This window comes from Equus przewalskii, chromosome 19 (genome assembly GCF_037783145.1).
Source record: "Equus przewalskii isolate Varuska chromosome 19, EquPr2, whole genome shotgun sequence".
Classification (NCBI taxonomy): domain Eukaryota; kingdom Metazoa; phylum Chordata; class Mammalia; order Perissodactyla; family Equidae; genus Equus; species Equus przewalskii.
This window is the reverse complement of record NC_091849.1, coordinates 23,302,906-23,323,448: the sequence shown is the minus strand read 5'-3', so window position 1 is coordinate 23,323,448 and position 20,543 is coordinate 23,302,906. Positions and strand designations below refer to the sequence as shown.

The window sequence follows — 20,543 nt, the reverse complement described above, 5'->3', positions numbered from 1 at the left end:
GGTTGGTTTATAGTATTGTTTAAAACTTCTGCTTCCTTCTTTATACTTTAGTTGTTCTATCTTCTCGTCTTCCTTTTAGGCGTACTTTTACAAATAATTGTAATTATTCTGTATAAATTATTTTGTATCCTGTTTTTTATCTGTTAATATTATAATAGATATTAGTCATATTATGTCAGATTCTATATATACCTAATTTTAAAGCATGTTTACATTATATATTAACTTATATGATTTATTTAGCCATTTCTCTGTTGTTAGAATTTAGGCTGTTATAGTTTTATTTTTGCCATTGAAAACTATGGTCTTCGTGCATAAGAGCTCCCCCCCCCTTTTTTTTTTGAGTTCTTTCCATAAGATAGTTGAATTACTGGCAAAATCTTATGACTAATTAGAGCTTTTACTCATGTCTAACACCTCATACACCTCAGTATAAAGGTGGGCTTCACATGGACTGATAGCCTAAATGAGAGAGGTAAGACTATAAAAGTAAGAAAAGAAATGTAGGAGAATATCTTTGTGACCTAGAGATGGGATGGCACTTCTTGATTCTTTAACTGACACTTCAAAAGTAGCTCGTAGGGCAAAAATTTTTTAAAAATTAAAAACTGATGAATATGATTTTATCAACTAAAAATTTCTGCTAAATGGACACCATGGACAAAGTTAAAAGATATATGATAATTTGGGCGATTATTCTATGATCTTTACAACCAACAAGGGAATATTATCTAGCATATAGGAGGAAGGAACACAAATTGACAAGGAAAAGACAGGAAACTCACCATAAAAATGACGAAAGGACATGAGCTAGCATTTTACACAAGAAGAATCCCAAAAGGCTAATAAGCATATGAAGAATAGCTCAAACTCACTAATGATCAGAAAACTGCAAAATAAAGCCATAAAGTATCACTTTACATTTTTTCCACTGGTAAAAGTTAGGAACTAGGATGATGCCAAATGTTGTCAGAGATACAGGGATATAGAAATCCTTATGCCTGTAGGGGGAGTGTGGCCGGTGCAGCCATTCTGCAAAGTAATTTGACAGTGCTTAGTCAGAGGAGAGTTATGAACCCACTGTGATCCATCAGTCCCACTTCTGTTTATATCCCAAAGAAATCCTGTTGTGACAGAATCTGGGAGTCCACCACTGGGACAGTGAATAGGTAAAATGTGGTGGACATGCACCATGGAATACTAAACTGCAGTTAGAAGTGGACTATATGTACACATGGCAACATGGAAGAATCTTAAAATATAGTATTGAGTGAAAAAGGAAAAAAAAAGACTAGAGACCCACTACCATTTATATAAATGCACACACACAATATAATACAGATTTTTCATGAACATTCAAATCGTAGCTGTAGGGGAGGAAAGGGAAATAAGAGAGGGAAATAGAGATAAGCAAAATGAATGAATGAATGCATGAGGAGCTTTGCCTGCACCAAATATAATGTATCATGAACTGAAAATTATGACTAACACAGTCCTCTTCACTTGAGATCCTAAATGAATGAATGAGTCCATAATCCATTCATCCACTCTTTAATATGTATTGCATTACCATCCGTTATTTGGAATGGACCAATTTTTCTCTTGCCTCTTAGTATAAAAGCCTGACTTTTTTCCCTCATACCTTACCAGCTCAGGGCATTCTTAGTCTTAGATCAGACTTTTCTCGTTTGAGGCAAAAAATAGCATCTCATTATTTTAAATTGTGTTTGTCTCTCAAATGTGATGCTAATATTTTCCAAATGTGTTTGCCAGTTTTCCAATTTGATGTTAGAACTCTTTCATTTTACATTTGTATCCATGCAAATTTTCCATTGGAATTGTTTCCATTGCTGTTGGACTTCAGAATCCTCCCTTTGATATTCTATTGTATCATACTTCTTGATGACTTGGTTGCTTTTCCTTGTGTTTTTAACCAATTAGAATACTTAGCTAACCAATTGCCACAGCACCATTTGTTAGATAGCCTTTCCTTTCCCATCGATTTATGGTCCTTCCTTTGGAATATAGTAAACAGTTATTTAATTAGGACCCTCTTCTTGACTGTCCTTATGCCAATAACCAATGATTTAATTATCATAGTTTTCTAATATGTTTTTGTTCTAATTCTTTCTCTTTATTCTTCCTTATCAAAAGATTGTAAGGAATTCCATTTGTTTGTTCTTCTGGATAAATATTGTTATAACCCAAATGACCTATTTCAGATTCTGAGGTCAAAAGAAGGATACCACATTCTCACTACTTTACAGAGGCAGGGATTTTGCAGATGTTACATTCTTCTTTTGCATATGTGCAATTTATTTTTGTACAAGGGGTGTAGAGACCTTTATAGTACTCGCTTTGGAACAATAGTTAAGAGATGCAGATTCTTTCTTGTTTCTGCTTTTCTTGAGAGAGAAATTCTGAAGAAGAAAAATCCTTAAGAGTGGGTACCAGTGCAGAAGTTTTCTGAGAGTCTTCCATAATACCGTTGTACTTTCTAACTAGTATTTGCTAATCTATAGGTTTGTTTGTCTAATATCAAGCTTTCTTTTTAACTCTACTCATTCTTTGAAGGTAAAACAGCTATCATAATAATGCTCTTATTTATTAAATGCCTTCTCTGTACCAGACATAGTGCTAGACACTTTAGGATCTATCATCTCGTTTAATCCCACAGCAACTCTATGAAGTATAGGTATCTTAATCCTATTTTACAGATCAGGAAAGCGAAGCTCAGGATACTGCTAATAAGCAGTAGAGTCAGGACTGCTATCCAGATGTTTCCGAAATCAGCATTCTTTCCATTTCGTGACACTGTTTTCTAGCAATCATATAACCTGGAAATAGTAATAATATGTATCTTTGTTATACCACTGCATTTTCAAGAACATAGTTAAATAATAAGGGCATTCTTTGCGTGTTCCTGATTTTATTAAGAAAGCCATTTGTGTTTCACTATTAAATAAGCTAACTATTATGAAGAAAAAAATTATTATGAAAAAAATTATTATGAAAAATTATTAAAATTATTATGAAAAAAATTATTATAAAAAATATTTTTATTAAATTCTTAAGCAATATTTAAAAGATATAAAAAATAATAGAGTGAACACCCGTGTACCAGCACTGAGCTTACGACGTAAAACATTAACAATGAAAGATCTTTATGTACCTTTCCTTGATCATAGGACATATCTCTCCATCCCCCAGAGGGAATCCTGCTTCTGAATTTGGGGTTTCAGGAAAACTATTCTTAGTTACTTTATTAGTTAGATTCACAAAAGGAAAGCAGATGGCACCCTCAAATAAGGATAATTTGAGGAGGGTGTATTCACAAAAGGATTTTTTTGTGTGTGTGAGAAAGTTCACCCTAAGCTAACGTCTGTTGCCAATCCTCCTCTTTTTTTTTTCTTTTGCTTGAGGAAGATTAGCCCTGAGCTGACATGTGTGCCGATCTTCCTTTACTTTGTATGTGGGACGCCTCCACAGCATGGCTGATGAGTGGAGTAGGTCTGCACCCAGATCCAAACCTACAAAACCTGGGCTGCTGAAGCAGAGCGCATAGAACTTTAGCGACTTGGCCATGGGGCTGGCCCCACAAAAGGACTTTTTATAGGGTGTGGATGTGGGAAAAACACAGGGGCAGATGGAGTAACCTGGAGTTAATAGCAACCAAGTTATCCATCTTTAGGCCCAAAGGGATGAAGAGGGAAGCAGTTTCCATAATCTAAAAGAGAGTCATGAAGAACCAGCCTCCCTGAGTGGAGCTGTGACTTGTGTCAGTGCCCAGAACACGGCTAGGTTAAAGTGACCTTACAGGGAAAGAGCCAGACAACAAACAACCCAACCTCATGGAATTATCGTGTCATCTTGCCCCGGAGCTGCCTACTAGCCAAACTCACCTAGAAGGCGGAAGGTATGGGAGCCCTTTGTTGTAGTCTATATGACTCCACCTCCTGAAGAAGGCAGCAGGTGGACAAGAGTGGAGAAAGGGAGAAAAGAGTGGGTCTGTCGGGTCCAATGGACACTATCTGCTACAATCATGTTTCTAGTTTTTAAAGTGCTCTTTTAAAAACTAAGAAGAAATGTTATTTTTAGCTTATGTTGAGATAATCCTATATTTCAGTTTCCCAACTTAAAGTGCCAAGTCTTGGCAGGAGCAGTGCCTAGGTTGAGAGAGGGGGCTGTGCAGCCCCTTCTGGAGCTTATATCTTGTAGGGGAGACAGACCACAAGCAAACAATATGGCATATGCCCAGTGATGATAAGGGCAAGGAAGAAAAATAACAAGGGGTGGAGGGCTGGAGAGGGGTAGCACTGTTGTGGGCTGGAGACTAATATTTTAGATAGAGTGGTCAGAAAGCCTCTCTGATAAGGTGACATCTGAGTCCCCAGTGATGCCAGGGAGCCAGTAGTGCTGATACCAGGGAGAGCTTTCCAGGGACATCAATGAGTCATCAGTTTGTCAGGGGCAGAGAAGGAGAACATAAGTACAGACACATGAGGGTGAGGCTAGGGAAGTGAGAAAGAAAAACGGACTTTGGGGGAGGTAATTCTTTAAGTTTTCAACTTTTTATTTATTATAGTCTGTCACTATGACCTTGAAAATCGAAGTTTGACAGCGTATATAAATCTTTGTTCACAACTACTGGGGAAAATTCTAAAATGTACCATTTCTTGTTTTATGGGTAATTTTTACCTCAGTTTCTTCCATAAGCAGTTGTCTTACAGAGCATAATTAATATTCACTTTAAAAGTGCAGGTCAAACTTTTTTTTATATACTTTGAAGAAAGGAGGAAAAAGCTTGGCTTTGAGGTCAGGGCGGTGATGCTGTTTCCACAGAGACTGCTTTGGTCTAGGATCTCATTTGCTTTCATTTAGCAATTAATAAAATTGCTGGCATTTATTAGGATTAACGGTCCTTGGAGATATCTAGTGTTAAAGATAAAAGCACAGAAGAAAGGAGAAATCAAGTAACTCACCCAAGATCACCCAGCTATTCAGTGTTAAGTGGGAGAGTGAGAGTTCCAAACAAGGCGATCCATCTCCTGAGCCCATGACCAGGACAAGTTTGCTGATGGCCTCCCAAAACTACAGTCAGAGCTCTCAGATATGACCCTGCCTCCCTCCAATTGATCCTTCCTGTGTGTCTCACAGCATCTTTCTAAAATTAAGTTCTGCTTGGAATACTCCCTTGTTATAGCAGTTAGGTATTGTTTTCGGCTGTTATAACAGAAAACACAGATAAAAGTGGCCCGATCATATAGGGGGTTCTTTTTCTTACAGCACAAGAAGTTGGAAAGCAGGCAGCCCTGGGCATTATGGGTGTTCCGTGGTTTTTCAAGGAGCCAAGTTCCTTTTGTCTTCCTGCTCTGTCATCCTTAGCATCTGGCTCTTTTTCTCAGGATCTCAAGATGGCTCCTACTCCTCCAGGCATGACAACTAGGTTCCAAATAAAAGAGAGGAAAGATAAAGGGAAAACAATGTGGGTCCCTTGGGCTTGTCCCTCTTTGTCAGGAAAATACAACTGTTCCTGGAAGTCCCGTTGGTAGACTTCTCGTCACACCTCACTGACCAGAACTATATATACTGAACGTAGAGCTATGTCTGTGGCCACTCATAATTGCAAGGGGGCCTGGGAAATTGTGATCTTTAGATGGGCATATCACCACTCCTAAAAAAAAATTAGGATGCTAATAGTAAGGAGAAAGGAAAGAATAGATAGATTTTGTGCAGGCCACCAGCAGAGTCTGTCACAATTGCTTGAAACTCTTCCTTGACCCCTCATTGTCACAAGATAAAATACAAACTCCTCTTTAGCGTGTATTTAGGGTCCTTTGTGACCTACTCTGGGCTGTCTATGCTGTCTGGCTCAAGCACAGTTTTTCTTTATCATAAATTACCAGTCACTTTGTGAATATCAAGCTCCCCCATGCCCCAGTGTCTTTGCACATGCTGTTCTCTCATCCCTTTTGCTTCACATCAGCATACTCTTTTGTCTGCCCCAAACACTTCATCTTTCAAGTCTAGCTGGAGGATTACTTCCTATATGAAATCTGCTTTGATCTATAAGTAGCCAGATTAGGTGCCCCTTCCTATACACTCCCATAGCACCTTGAACTCATCTCTGTCAATCACTGATTTCATTGTATTAACGACACTGTGTGTGTCTGTGTCCCTGACACAACTGAGATCTCGTGAGTTCCTTAAGTGTAATATGGGTAAAGAAATGAATTGATGTTGGTCTCAAGCTCTCGTCTCAGCAGATATTGCTTGACACAAATGAGCTTTGCCTTTTGTTTTGATTTTCCTTTGATTTTTAGTACTCTGTGTACCTGAGCCATGCATTTCTATTTTACTGATGCTTTTTCAAAGTCACTTTTGTTGTTAATCCAGATTTGTTCCCCTTTGGTTCTAGTTGTTGAAATGGATGAAGGAAATGGACTACTGCTTCTAGAACTGAATCCTCCTAACCCCTGGGATTCAGAGCCCAGGTCTCCTGAAGATTTGGCCTATGGGGAGGTACAGGTAAGGGAACATTAAAATTGGAATATTATTAAAACTATAAATAAAACTAAGATGTCCATTTATATATATATTTACATCCTATATTACCTTGAATACTCTTTGAAGTGGTGAGTTAGCACATAAAATAAAATTATTCTGAACTGTTGAGTGAATGTTTTAGGAAGCCCTAGAACTTGGCAGGGATTTCAAGGAAATATATCCAGAAAGAAAACCACAAACCAGAAACAAAACCTTTAAAGGAGATCCCAAAGGAGAGTCAGCGAAACTCCTGGAGGAAACTCAGACTTTATCCTTGACACCAGATCATGGTCAGATAAAATGGCCGGTTGCGTATTTCTGCACATTGCCCTAAAATCTTTTACAAAACTTCTTGTGCATTTTTACTAGCTTTAGAAGAGAGTTTCCTCCAGAACAAACACTTTGGTAGTTTGGGAGGGGCAAGCAATCAAAAATTTATTTTTCTGGAATATTTGGGAAGCTTGTAAAAACGGGCAGTTACTATTTGGGGAAACAACTTATTATACTATCCAGAATAAGTCTAATAAAATGGAATTGGATTCCTCAGCCTCTCCTCACTCTCTTTGTTGGCTTTTCACATTGGAGTTTCTGTTACCTCTTTCTGCTTCTTGGTGGACTCCTTTTTCCTGTGGATGTGCCAGGCCATGGAAAGGGAGTGAGGAATTGATTTGCAGTCCTCCCGTCTGTGCCTGTCTCTGAGTCATTGTTTATAGCCATTCTCAGAGAACCTTGACATCCTCAGAGAGTTAGCAGGTAATTTAGAAGAGAAAGCCTTGCAAGTCTGTGTAGCCAGGCTGCATGGCTATGCCAACCCACCAAACTCAACAGGAATCATTCGTTCATAGACTATTCACAGACACTCTGGCATTTAAATCCTCCAGTGTCTGTCATAATATCTCTAACTGCCCTTCCTTGTAAATTATGCTTTGAAGGACTGGTCACAAAAGATTTTCTGCAGTGCAAACTGTATGTAAGTATCTAGGAGCTAATATAAATAGAGGAAATCAAGGTAAATCAATTGGCTTGACACCTAAAACCAACCCTGAGAATTTCTGTTCTAATAAAGTAGTGACCTGTTCTGGGAGTTGTATTCTCTCTAAAGACTCCTGCTGTGTCTCACTTGGGTCCTATTTGCCTGAGCGTGCTTGGGAGCAAGGTTCTCCAACGTGACCTGTCGGCTAAGCAGCCCAAACATTTCAGTTCATTGCTGCTGGCCAGGAATGATTTGATAATCTGAATCTGGCTTTTTTCTGACAGGTAACATACCTCACTCATGCCTGCATGGACCTCAAGCTGGGAGACAAGAGAATGGTGTTTGACCCTTGGTTAACTGGTCCTGCTTTTGCCCGAGGCTGGTGGTTGCTACATGAGCCTCCCTCTGATTGGCTGGAGAGGCTGTGCCGGGCAGACCTAATTTACATCAGTCACATGCACTCAGACCACTTGAGGTAATGACGTCTAAGCGCTAAACTCATAAGAAAATCCTGCAGTAAAGATATAACATGTTTTCAGGTTGTTTTGCAATCATTGCTGACTTTGAGGTAGGGTTTGTTGGAATGATAAAAAGAGGACTATTTTAGATCTTTAGAGGACTGATTTAGACAAATGCTTGCAATTGCATAGCGTAATTTTAAAAGTGCTTCCACACTTTACACCATTGGGAATGAGGAAGGGGCTATTGTGGGGTGGAGGACAGGGTTAATAATCCTACCGTCTCACTTCCCACTCTCAGGCCGCTTGGTAAAGTCTAGGTTTAAGGATCATCAAAGTTGACTTCCTTTTTCAGTTCAACGTTTATAGCAGGCATCAGCACGCATTTTGTATAAAAAGGCCAGAGTGTAAATATTTTAGGCTTTATAAGCCATGGGGTTGAAGTTGCAACTACTCCGCTGTTGCAGCACAAAAGCAGCCACAGACAGTCCTGACTGAGCCTGTGTTCCAACAAAACCTTATTTATGGACAATGACGTGAATATCGTGTAATTTTCATCGGTTTGATTTCCTCTTCAACCATTTTAAAAGGTACAAACTATTCTTGGCTTGCAGCAACAGGTCACTGGGGTTTGCCATCTCCTGATTTATAGCACCCCGACAATGCTGCGCTCCCAACTTGTTAACCCTGAGTCAAGCTCATCCAACACTTCACTGAAGCCAGGGCAATGTGAAACTGATGATGGGAACTGAGTCGTCCCTAAGCCAGGCAGTCAAGAAGGCAGGAGACAGCGGAACTTTCACCACAAAACCACACACATTTGCGAATGAACAGTTAAGGGAAGAGGGAGGGTCATGTTCCCAATCCCCGGTTTAGTTACAGGGTCATGTTTGTTTATCCTTGTTCAGAAGTTTGTATCACTACTGCTGGGCTGCCAACATAAACACATAGCAATGCCCACAATGTTCTAAAAAGAGGCAAGTTCAACCAACTTTTTTCCCTGTGACCTTACATGACAGAGTTCACATGTAGGACATACTTTGATAGAAATGTTCCATGGTTAGGGGAAATACGTTATCTGCTGGTTGTCTGGCCTCTTGATTCTCTATTTTAAAGCATATGGGGTCTAAGGGTGAGTATGTTCTCATACATCTTTTTAAAGGAAACAGTTTAAAAACTTAAGTGATAAACTGCTTTAGTAGCAAATTACTTGTAACACACTTCTAAACTGACCACAAATCACTGGGGTATTGTGGTGCTGTGATGAAAAATCTACCTGTCTAGGGGCTGGCCTGGTCGCGCAGCAGTTAAGTCTGCACGTTCCACTTCAGTAGCCTGGTGTTCACCAGTTCAGATCCCAGGTGCAGACTTATGCACCGCTGGTCAAGCCATGCTGTGGCAGGCGTCCCACATGTAAAGTAGAGGAAGATGGGCATGGCCGTTAGCTCAGGGTCAGTCTTCCTCAGCAAAAAGAGGAGGTTTGGCAGCAGATGTTAGCTCAGGGCTAATCTTTCTCAAAAAACAAAAAACAAAAAACTACTTGTCTGATTGCATGATACCTTTGTCCCACACAAATTTCTGGAACTAAACTTCTACAACTCCAGGGTTATGACAGCCCTGGGTTCAGGCATTATGTAATAACAGTAATGTGTGGTGGTAAATTTATATAGCTTATTCACATAAATGAGGTGATTGCTTTATAATGCCTGTTACAAGGTGCAATTGACTAAAATCCTGAAGAGAAACATCCCATGGAAATACACTGAATTTTAGGCAGGATAAGATCTTTTCATGTCATTTAGTCCAGTTATTTCCCAACCATTATCCTGGAGCTAATTTAGTTTTGGTTGCAGGGGTGGGCAAAGTGGTCAGGCATGGAAACACCAGTTCTCAACCATAATATCACAACGCATTGGATGAGTAGTGTATTACCAATAGCTTATTACTGAAAAGTTACCAAAGCTTGTAATTTTCACTCCTTTGAGTCTATTTCCTTGATAAACCCTTACTTTTTGACTCTTGCCTAGTCAACCTATAAACGTCAGGGTCATTTGTCCCCATTCCTCTTGTCTGACCTTCATTTACTGAATAAAAACCTCCTTGATTCACAAAAATAAGGAAAAGGTCAATGTGCTTTAGAGAAAATCTTTAGCCAAAAAAAAGTGATTTCATTATGTCAATATAGTGAGTATTGTAACAGATGATGTTATTAATAGATGCCAGTGAGAACTGTCAACAATTAAAAAATCACGAAGCCATAAACATCTATTTTAGAGTCATTTATCCTAACTCTCAAAGTCCTTTAAAATAGAAAATTTAGGTGCTGAATCCAGAGATTGAAGGCATATTCAAAGACGCCATTTTTTGAGTCCTTTGTTTTTAGAGAAGAAATGCTGATTTTTTGCCCCTGTGTTCTACTTATTTGGATAGCTTTTAATGTAATGCTGGAACTTGAATATTAGCACATTTAGTAAGTGCTGATATACAGATTTTGTTTATATTTTTCTTATGATTAAATATCTTATCTCACCTGACATTTACTCTATGTACAAGTCTGATTCTTAAACCAGTTGGTACATTCTTTAATGTTGAGACAGAGGAAGCACTAGGTTTAGAATCAGAAAACCTGAATTTGAATGCCAATTTACTATTTGTTAGCTGTATATATCCGAATGCATTTCCTCCTTTATAAAAGCAAAAAACTCAGAGGTTTTTTTTTCTGAGAATCAAATAAAATAACGTGTGAAAGTGCCTAGCACCATGTTTGAAATATAATGTAAACATTTATATCTAGCTGTTTATTTGTTTATTATTCATCTTTCTGCCTCACCTCACAGTGGTATATAATCCTTTTGTATAATGAATGCTCAATAGATGAAAGTTGGCTTGATCTATGTAGATATGCAAAAACACACAGGCAGTTAACTGTGTACTGAGTCAGGATTACTGCAAATGTTGAATGTAGTTTGTGTCTACACTAAACTCTACCGTCTTGCCTAACTGGTAACTGATTCTCCTTAAAGACAAAGAATTCATCCTGTATACTGAAGTGTGCCTGTCAACCTATGAAAGGTGCAAAACTGTCCTCAGTGGTGGGTAACCCACAGGTTCTCCTCGTCCTACGATCCAGGCCTTTCTCTTACTAGAAGGTGCTGCTTGAAGAATGAAAAAAAGTGAAGGTCATGGAGATCTTCACCTACAAGAAGCTTCTTCAGCATGACTTTTTCACTCTGTACCTTCTGTTAGAATTACCCCCACTCAAAGCAGCATCAATGTGGAAGATGGAATTTGCACACCTGGTTGACACACATACCATCATATGTGATATGTTCTAACAATAAGGAGCAATCTTCTAGGAAATTCCCCTCCCCTTTACAGTCAGCCTTGAGGCAAAAGCTCCTCTTGTGGACTCTGGGGAGAGTCTGGTTTTTCAGTTCCTTGCTTCTTGATCAACATCTTTGTGTAAGGAGCAAATTGTCTCTTATACTAGATGGTCTTATTTTTTCACCTTTCAACCTGTTCGTCCTTCTAATCCTAGTTACCCCACTCTGAAGAAGCTTGCTGGGAGAAGACCAGATATTCCCATTTATGTTGGAAACACAGAAAGACCTGTATTTTGGAATCTGAATCAGAGCGGTGTCCAGTTGACTAATATCAAAGTAGTGCCATTTGGAATATGGCAGCAGGTCAGATATCTATGTTTTTTTGCGCTTTCCAGTTATACTTTCAGGGGAAATTTTAGATGAGGTACTTGCTTTAAGATTAGATAGTAATTGCTTTAAGAAAACTGGCCTTGGAACTGGCCCAGTGGCGCAGTGGTTCAGTGCACACATTCCACTTTGGTGGCCCGGGATTCGCTGGTTCGGATCCCGGGAGCAGACATGGCACCTCTGACAAAAAGCCATGCTGTGGTAGGCATCCCACGTATAAAGTAGAGGAAGATGGGCATGGATGTTAGCTCAGGGCCAGTCTTACTTAGCAAAAAGAGGAGGATTCGCAGCAGATGTTAGCTCAGGGCTAATATTCCTAAAAAAAAAGAAGAAACACTGGCCTATTTTGTCTGTACATAATACTGTGTAAATACAATGTTTAAGCTATACTAAAAGATGATTTTGCTTTCTATTTACCAATGATATAACTCCATAGTATAGGATAATAAGTCCAGTTCTGAATAAAAGGGATTTCTTTCCAGAAGAAGTGGCAACTTCCTCAAATATTGAATTAAAAGCCAAACTGACATACATAGATTTTGGTTTTATTGTTAAATTCCAGGTAGACAAAAATCTTCGATTCATGATCTTGATGGATGGCGTTCATCCTGAGATGGACACTTGCATTATTGTGGAGTACAAAGGTACTTTCTTATCTTCATCAACAATGAAAAATAAAAATACTCTTGGTAGGAAGGATAATAATAGCTATCCAAAATTTCATCCTACATTCATCTTCTTTTCCTTAGGATATAGTATATTCTATCCTTGTCTTCAAAAAATAGGCTATCGTTCAGATAATCTTTCCAGAGAACAAATTACCAGTAAGATAGTTTATGTAGTGACAGGTTCAAAGTTTCTTTTTCATAAGGCAACAGATATTCTGTATTTCACCAATAGCAGTTTCTTCAAAACTGACTTTGTTGAATAAGTGTCTTACTTTCATCTTGAAATATTATTTTGTAATATAATCATAAACTTCTTCCTTTCATTTGAGAAGGTGGCTTTACTGCCCCAATAATCGTTGAATGGAATTTGCAAAAGGTTGAGAGATTTGTCTTGATCCAGTCAGTCTTTTCCCTGCATCCTTTGGGCTCAGCATCTGGAGAGAGTTGGCCGAGGAAAGTAGTCTGTCTATGATCCTGGAGTGGAATCAAGCTAATTGTCCTCATGGGACATCTTGAACCCACCGAATCAAACAGGATGAATTCATTCACTTGAAAATTCAAAATATGCCTTTAAAGATTTTAGGTTTTGAAATCTTTCTCTCTCTTTTCCCTTGGACATAAGCAATTCTTTTATAATCAAATGAGTCAGATTATACAGACATCCATGGAAGACTTTGTTGGCTTGGGAATACAAACTACGGTGTTCAAGATTTCACTTTGAGTACTCATGCCACGTTGTTTTTCCACAGGTCATAAGATACTCAATACAGTGGACTGCACCAGACCCAATGGGGGAAGGCTGCCTGGGAAGGTTGCTCTCATGATGAGTGATTTTGCTGGAGGAGCATCAGGCTTTCCGATGACTTTCAGTGGTGGAAAATTTACAGGTAATCTTTTCTATCAGGGTGCTACTAAGGAGAGGCATGGCACTTTGCTAATGCTGTGAGAATAAATACAAAGATCATTAAGACGTGGTCCCTCCCTAGAGGAAGCTTATTGGGAAACCAGGCTTGCAAGCTGCAGATATACAGACTAGTGTTTCCAGCTCAAAATACGATCATGGAGCATGAAAGAAACACTAAGGAGATTAAGGAGCATCTCAGGAATAGTCAAGAAAAAGAATCATTTGGATCCATGGTATAGACCATAGAGCAGAACAGGAAAGGTCTCACATCGGTAATTCAGGCTTAAATGCTCTTGGAATGTAGTTCAGAATAGGGTATGTGCAACTTGATATAGGCACATCCCCCTGGCCCCATGGAATGCCTATACAGGGGAAGGACACAACCAGAGCAAGCCCCTCTAAAGTGTGGAGTTACCAGGGGAAATGGGGAGTTGTTGGTCAAAGAGTACAAATTTCTAGTTATTGGATAAATAAGTTCTGGGGACCCAACATACGTTAGGATGACTAGAGTTCACAATACTATATTATGTACTTGAAAGCTGCTCAGAAAGTAGATCTTAAATGTTCTCACCATAAAAAATAAAGGTAATTAGGTGAGGTGACGGAAGTGTTAGCTAACTTTATTGTGGTAATCATTTACCAATATATATGTGTATCAAATCATCACATTGTATTCCTTAAACTTATGCAATATTGTAAGTCGATTATATCTCAAAGCTAGTAAAAAGCGTGGCGTCTAAGGCAGGATCTCTTCTGATCTGGGTCTTAGGGTGGTGCTGGGTTTGGCTTGGAAGAAAGTGTGTAAGTGGTATATTTTGTTCATTTTAGTATCCTCAATATTAGCATTGTAAGTGCTCAGTATAGGGCCACTAAATAAATTAATATGTTTGACGAACAGTCTCTAACAATGTGGCAGAAAATGGCCTAATTGCAGGATGAAAAAAGCCTCTCTCTTGCCTTCCATTCCTCTGCAGTCTAGATTCATTGCCTCCCAGAGTGTGGAACCACATGAGAGAGAGAGGAAAGGTGCTGTCTTTAAGGAGTTAACAGTGTTCTTGGGGAGGCAAAATATACCTATTAAAGAGTAGCTAGCGTGATTCCCATTCTTCTGTGAGTGTGTGTATGCATGTGGGAGTGCATGCACACACGTTTTAAAAGTCCTAGAACATACCAAAATGTTAATAGTGGTTTATGTCTAGGTTATAGATAACTTTAATTTTTTTCTGTATCCTTGTCTGTGCTTATCAAATTTCCATAGCAATAATAGTAGGAATAGCTCCCTGACATGGTGCCCTCATGCTCTGGGCCCTGTCTAATTCCTCTAACCTCCTTGACTGCCTGTCTCCCCATTACTTGCTATATATTAGCCCACACTGGCCTGCTTTTTGTTCCTCAGACCCAAAACACCAAGTGCGTCCCTGTCCTGGGTTTTGTGTTTTCTGTTTCCACTGCCTGGAGTGCTACTGCCCCTGATCTCTATGTGGTCAGCAATTTCTCTTCATCTGTGTCTACGTTTGTGTCTATGACTCAAATGTCATCTTCACTAACCAGGCTGTGTGATAACACCCCTCCATCCCACCTCACCTCATCCCAGCCACTCTCTGTTGCATGGCCCTGTTTTACTTTCTTCCTAGCTCATCACTCTGAAATGACCTTTGTTTACTTGTTCATTATTTGCTTCTTTCTCTCCAATGAACGTTCCAGGAGAGCAGATTCCTGCTTTATCATGTTCTCCACTGTATTCTCAGTGCCTAGAACTATGTCTGGCACAGAGTAGGGGCTTAATAAATATGGATCAAATGAATGAATGAGCAAATGAACAGCCTGTGAGGTGGGCGTCATGATTCCACTTTACAGAGGAGGAAACAGACTCAAAGATCGTAAGTGGTGGAGCTGCATTTTGATCCTAAGTCTTAATTGACTCCACTGCTCGTGGTCTTGACCACTGTGCATTGCCAGGGTGTGATGAACATGCTTTCCTTTCATAATCCACTGAAATAACAAAGCCATTTCCATGTTAATAAAGAGTTAATAGTTATAGTGCCCTTAAAATGTGCAGGCACGCAAGGTACAACTATGCATGCTGCCCTGTGTATTCAGCTAGGGTCTGAATGAATTGACACAAACAAGGAGAGGGTTCATTGTCTTTGGCTGGTTTGGTAACATTTTTCCAGTAACCAAATGAAATTTGCAAAATAAAGCTGGGGGCAAAACCTTCCACTAACGGCACAGGGCTTTGCTCTATTTCTGGGTTAGTCGTCTATCAATTTTATCTCCTGAAAGAGTTCCAAGCTATTAGAACCTTTGTTTTTCTGTGATTTCTGACCAGAGGAGACTCTAATCCAAACCCTGTCATTCCAGAGGAGTGGAAAGCCCAATTCATTAAAACAGAAAGGAGGAAGCTTCTGAACTACAAGGCTCGGCTGGTGAAGGACCTACAACCGCGAATTTATTGCCCCTTTGCTGGATATTTCGTGGAATCCCACCCATCAGACAAGTATGGCTGGACATTTTGTACATCATTTTTATACATGAGTTAATGTGTGCTGGGATGAGTTATTTATCTGTGTAACAGCATGAAATGAAAATGAATGATTAGTAGGAGTCTGGCGTTTATTTAATAATCCGCCTGAGAACAGAGAGCATGAATAAAAACCATGCTTGGCAGCTAGAATGAATTCAGATGGATTTTCTCTGAAAGGATCCTGGAAAGGATGAAGGCAACTGATATGTGTTCAGTATATGCTAGGAACTGGACTGGGGCTTTTAACCAAGTCGTCTAAATTAACCTTCCCAGTGACACTGTGAGGCAGGTTTCATTATGCTTTTGCAGTTTAGGGAATCTGAAACTCAGAGAGACGAAGTGACTTGCCCAAAGTCACTCAATTGGAAACACTGGATTTGAGAAGTGAATCCTGGTACGACTAGCTCCAAGGCTCTTTTCTCTACACCATACTGCATCTCAGAGTAGAGAATTGCATCATTATCAAATGCAAGTTATTTTCTCATTTTGGGGTACCTGAGATGATTTATCTCGCAGCAATATAACTTCTAGGTTTTGTTTTTCCAGTATATTTTTGAAGGTCCGTGAATTTTCTTTCAGAATGTTATTTAAATGTTGGGTTTTCATTTTAATGGTCAAATGAATGACAATCTTAAAACTGGGTATTGCATAAGATTTCCTAAATGTGAATATTCACATTTGCGCTTCTTTTTGTGGTTACTTTGATACCAAGTAATCGTTTAATGAGTTAACAGTTAACTTTTAATAAAATGTTTCTCAAACAGGAGTATCTCTTCTAGGGGAAGTTGGAATTTAAGAAACATTTTTTAGTTCATCTTAAGCTCTGTCCTCAGATCCGATTGTCCTATTGGGGACTTTACTCTTGCCAGGTGCCTGAGCCAGGCAAGTGTTTTTTCTTTTCTCTCAAGATGTAGACTTTGTGATAAAAAGGAAAACTTCCCAAATTTCCTATGAATTACTAAAGCCAAACTCAATATTTGCAACATTATTAGAGTCTTTGGAGATTTTGATTGGACCTGCTAGGGCCAACTTGTCCAATATGCTGGCTACCAGCCACATGTGACAATGGAGCACTTGAAATGTGGCTAGGGCAACTGAGGACCTGAGTTTTTAATTTTAAGTAATGCAAATTTTAAGACTGAACCAGCATAAAATATTTTCTGTTAAACACAAGTTCATTACTTCAGTCAGACTACGTTGCACTTTACCCAATGCATTGTGTAAGAAAGTATTGTTATTGTGGTATGCATGTTGGATGCATGTGTCATTTCTAGTATTACACATAAACACATTAATGATTTAATTGGTATCAATGGATTGATTCGGTTTGGATTATTTTTTCTTTGCACTGATATATTGTTGCAATGTGTTTAGCTGGGTATTTTATGTAGGCAGCTTATGTTACAATGATACCAATGCTAATTATAATTGGAAATCAGATTGAAATACTTATTGTGTTATGGTTCAATTAATTTTCTAGCTTAAGAAAAATGCAGATAAATTTTTGCATTAAAATGAAAGCATCTATTGGTGCAAAGTTTAGTGCAGATGCAAAAACTAGTACTGCAATGCAAATAGTAAAGAGAAAAGAAAGTGGAAGAGAAAGTCTGTTGCAAATTTCATGATGAATGGCAATTACAATTTGCATCAATAGAGGAAAAAGAACTGTTATGTAAGAAAAGTTTCAAAATAATGCAAACAATGTCCCCAAACATTATCTCATTTTACCCTCACCACAGTCCTGTGGGGAAGCTGCTATTACTGCACCCGTTTTCAGATGAGAAAACAAACTCGCTGTCACGATTCAGTAGCTCTGGGTGGCTCTCAAGCCTGCGTCCTTGAAAATAGCTCCCACTGTGGGAATGGTGGGCAGAATGTACATTTCAAGGACAGGAGATACATTTTCAGTAAATACATAGGCAATCTGCTAGGAAGTTTCTTCTCAACAGCCAATGAAGAATTGATGAAATTAGTCACCAGAAATGAGAATTAAGTATCTAAAACCATTTTTTATCGGTTTGCAACTGGCCAGTTATGAAAGAGCTTGCATAATTGCATAAAAAAGGAAACCATTTTAAGATAGAGAGATGGTAAAAGTTATGGGTCTTTTGTTAGAAAATTATAAGGAAAAGAGTGGGAAAGATATTTTACAAAAAGTGAAAGCTTCAGTTAAGCCACCAATTGCTGTAGAATCCAAATGTTTCTAACAATATAAAAGATCACTTGATAAAAATTTATCAATAAATAGAATTTGAAAAATTGCAAGTATTTTTCTTTAGCATTAGATCAGTGGTTCTCAAACAGGGAGATTTTGTCTCCCAGGGTGCATTTTGCAGTGTCTAGAGACATTTTTTAGGTATCGCAACTGGGGGGTGCTACTGGCATCTAGTGGAGAGAGGACAGTATTCTGCTAAATATCCTGTAATGAACAGGACACCTCCAACAACAAGGAATTATCCAGCTCAAAATGCCAACAGTGCCATTGTTGAGAAACCTTGCTTTAAATGAATCGTGTACATAAGAAAAAAAAGAAATAGAAATATTTTATGAAATGAGTAGAACACTGGTACCAAAATCTGACAAAAATTCACAAAACCCCTACAGAACAATTTTCTGAATATCTAAATACTACCAAACTATATACAACATTAATAACATATCAAGAATAAGTGGGGTTTATTACATGAATGTAAATGTTTTTCATTATGAAATTTGATTAATTTGGTGTATTAATTGATCTAAGAAGAAAGAGCATGTGATCTCTGTAGATTTTTAAAGTTTTAAATTTTGAAAATTTTAACTCATGTTGACCAAAACAAACTTCTAAAATTGGACATTAGATGGCTATTTCCTTAATATGACTCTACATATAATCGTGAGTGTGTGTCTATATATGTGTATGGAAGAGGGCAGAGTCAGCCATGAGAAGCATTCTAAGTCAAAAATATTTTACTTGAAATAATCCAATAAGATAACATCAATGGATTAGACATATAAAATAATAAAGAAGGCAAAACTATCATTATTTGCAGATGATGTGATTGTATATCTAGAAAATGTAAAATAATCAACTGAAAAACTCTTCCAAACCATTGAAACAACTACTACTTAGAAGATGTAATTACAGAAAAGACTGCTTCTCCAATCGCAATTAAAAAAGAGAAAATATCTAGGAATAAACTTAACCAGAGATGTGCAAGTCTTATACAAAGAAAACTTTAACATGTCACTGAATGACACAGAAGAAAACCCATGCTAATGAAAAGACATACTATGTTTTTGGACTAAATAACCAAATGATATAATTTATACTAAATTAATTTACAAAGTTAATGTGATTCCAATAAAAATAATACGTGTTTTTCAGAAGTAGACAAGTTGATCTGAAATTGGGGGGAAAAACAAGAATATTTAGTAAGCCTCTGATTAAGAAGTACAAGAATGGGGAGAGTACTCTACCAGATAGTAAAATGTATTATAAAGTCTATAATTAAAACTCGGTGGCACTATTAAATAAATAGCCAATGGTACAGAATAAAAGATACAGAAACAAATTCATATTAATCTATGGATTTATTATCTGCTATGGCAGGCATTTCAAATCAGTGGTGGTAGAGATGAACTATTTATTAATTAGTACTGAGCAAATAGATTCAAAGGATTTCTGAATTTACGAAGAAATATTGCCAATTCGTGTCCTAAAAATTCATAAGTATTTGGGTAAGGATTTTTGAATCTTCTACATCTGACAAAGAGTAAATTTCAGCTAAATAGGAAAAACTTAGTTTTTATCATGATAGATGATGTTCCCTTCGGCTGTGTTAGATTTTAAAAATCCAGATATATTGGAATTTTAAAACAAGAAGTTTGTATTTTCCCTAATACTTCTTTCCAATGCCTGATACATTTGAAAACATTTGTACTAAGTTTTCTGAAGCAGTCTCTAGGAAAAGTATCCTGGATACAATTCTTGAAATTGTTCAATTTCTACATGCAAATGCTATGGGTCATCAGCAAGTTAATGAAGCTACCAAAAGAAGAGAAGGCAATAAACTTGATGATCTTGGGCTCTTTGCCAGTGCTTATTGGTTGAATTGTGGAAGATGTGTACTGTTAGCTCCAATTCAAGGTTTTCTTGAAACAAAAAAAATGCTTGCCAAATATTCAGGAACCAAAGACAAAAATCTGGCACTGATTAATATTTTCTCTGATATTATACTGTGTGTATGAGCAAGCTAAATTTGAAGTTCCAAGTAAACAAAATGCTTATTTTTGACTTAGTTATACAGGTTAAATATTACATTGAAATTGAATCTCTATGTGGAGTCTTTATGTTGAAATTGAATCTTTTTCTAACACAAATCAATGATAATGATTTTACACATTTTCCAGTGTGAACCAATATGCAGATTTTATTTGTAATTGGGAATGTTATTTAAAATAGCTGCAAAAATTACACACCAGATTTGAAGAATACTTTGTTAATATTGATAATTTAGGGTTGCTTTTCAATATATGCAGTACTCTTTTGAATTCAATGTTAATATTAATGAGTTGATCCAAGAGTTACTGAATTTACTAAATTTAAACAGGTGCAGTTTTAAAACTGATATATTTTTGCTTCAAAGTAAAATTATCATCTGAAAAAGATGAACCAGTTTTGTCAATGTGAATATTATATGAAAATGTATTGTTGGTAACTCTATTCATTTATTGGCAAACTTGTAAGTATCTTTGAAACAACTTGAGAAGTGAAACTA

General features: G+C 37.8%; 1 protein-coding gene across 18 annotated transcripts in view; it reads left to right on the top strand.

Moving 5' to 3' along the window:
- LOC103541420 (cytidine monophosphate-N-acetylneuraminic acid hydroxylase) overlaps positions 1–20,543 on the top strand; it is a 348,688-nt gene that overhangs the window by 282,448 nt on the left and 45,697 nt on the right. For all 18 annotated transcript variants that reach the window (XM_070584227.1, XM_070584218.1, XM_070584220.1 and 15 more), the window contains 6 exons: positions 6,419–6,528; positions 7,804–7,994; positions 11,516–11,663; positions 12,250–12,331; positions 13,105–13,242; positions 15,621–15,756. In XM_070584227.1, coding sequence (XP_070440328.1) covers positions 6,419–6,528; positions 7,804–7,994; positions 11,516–11,663; positions 12,250–12,331; positions 13,105–13,242; positions 15,621–15,756 — 805 coding nt within the window. The remainder of the gene's footprint in view (positions 1–6,418; positions 6,529–7,803; positions 7,995–11,515; positions 11,664–12,249; positions 12,332–13,104; positions 13,243–15,620; positions 15,757–20,543) is intronic.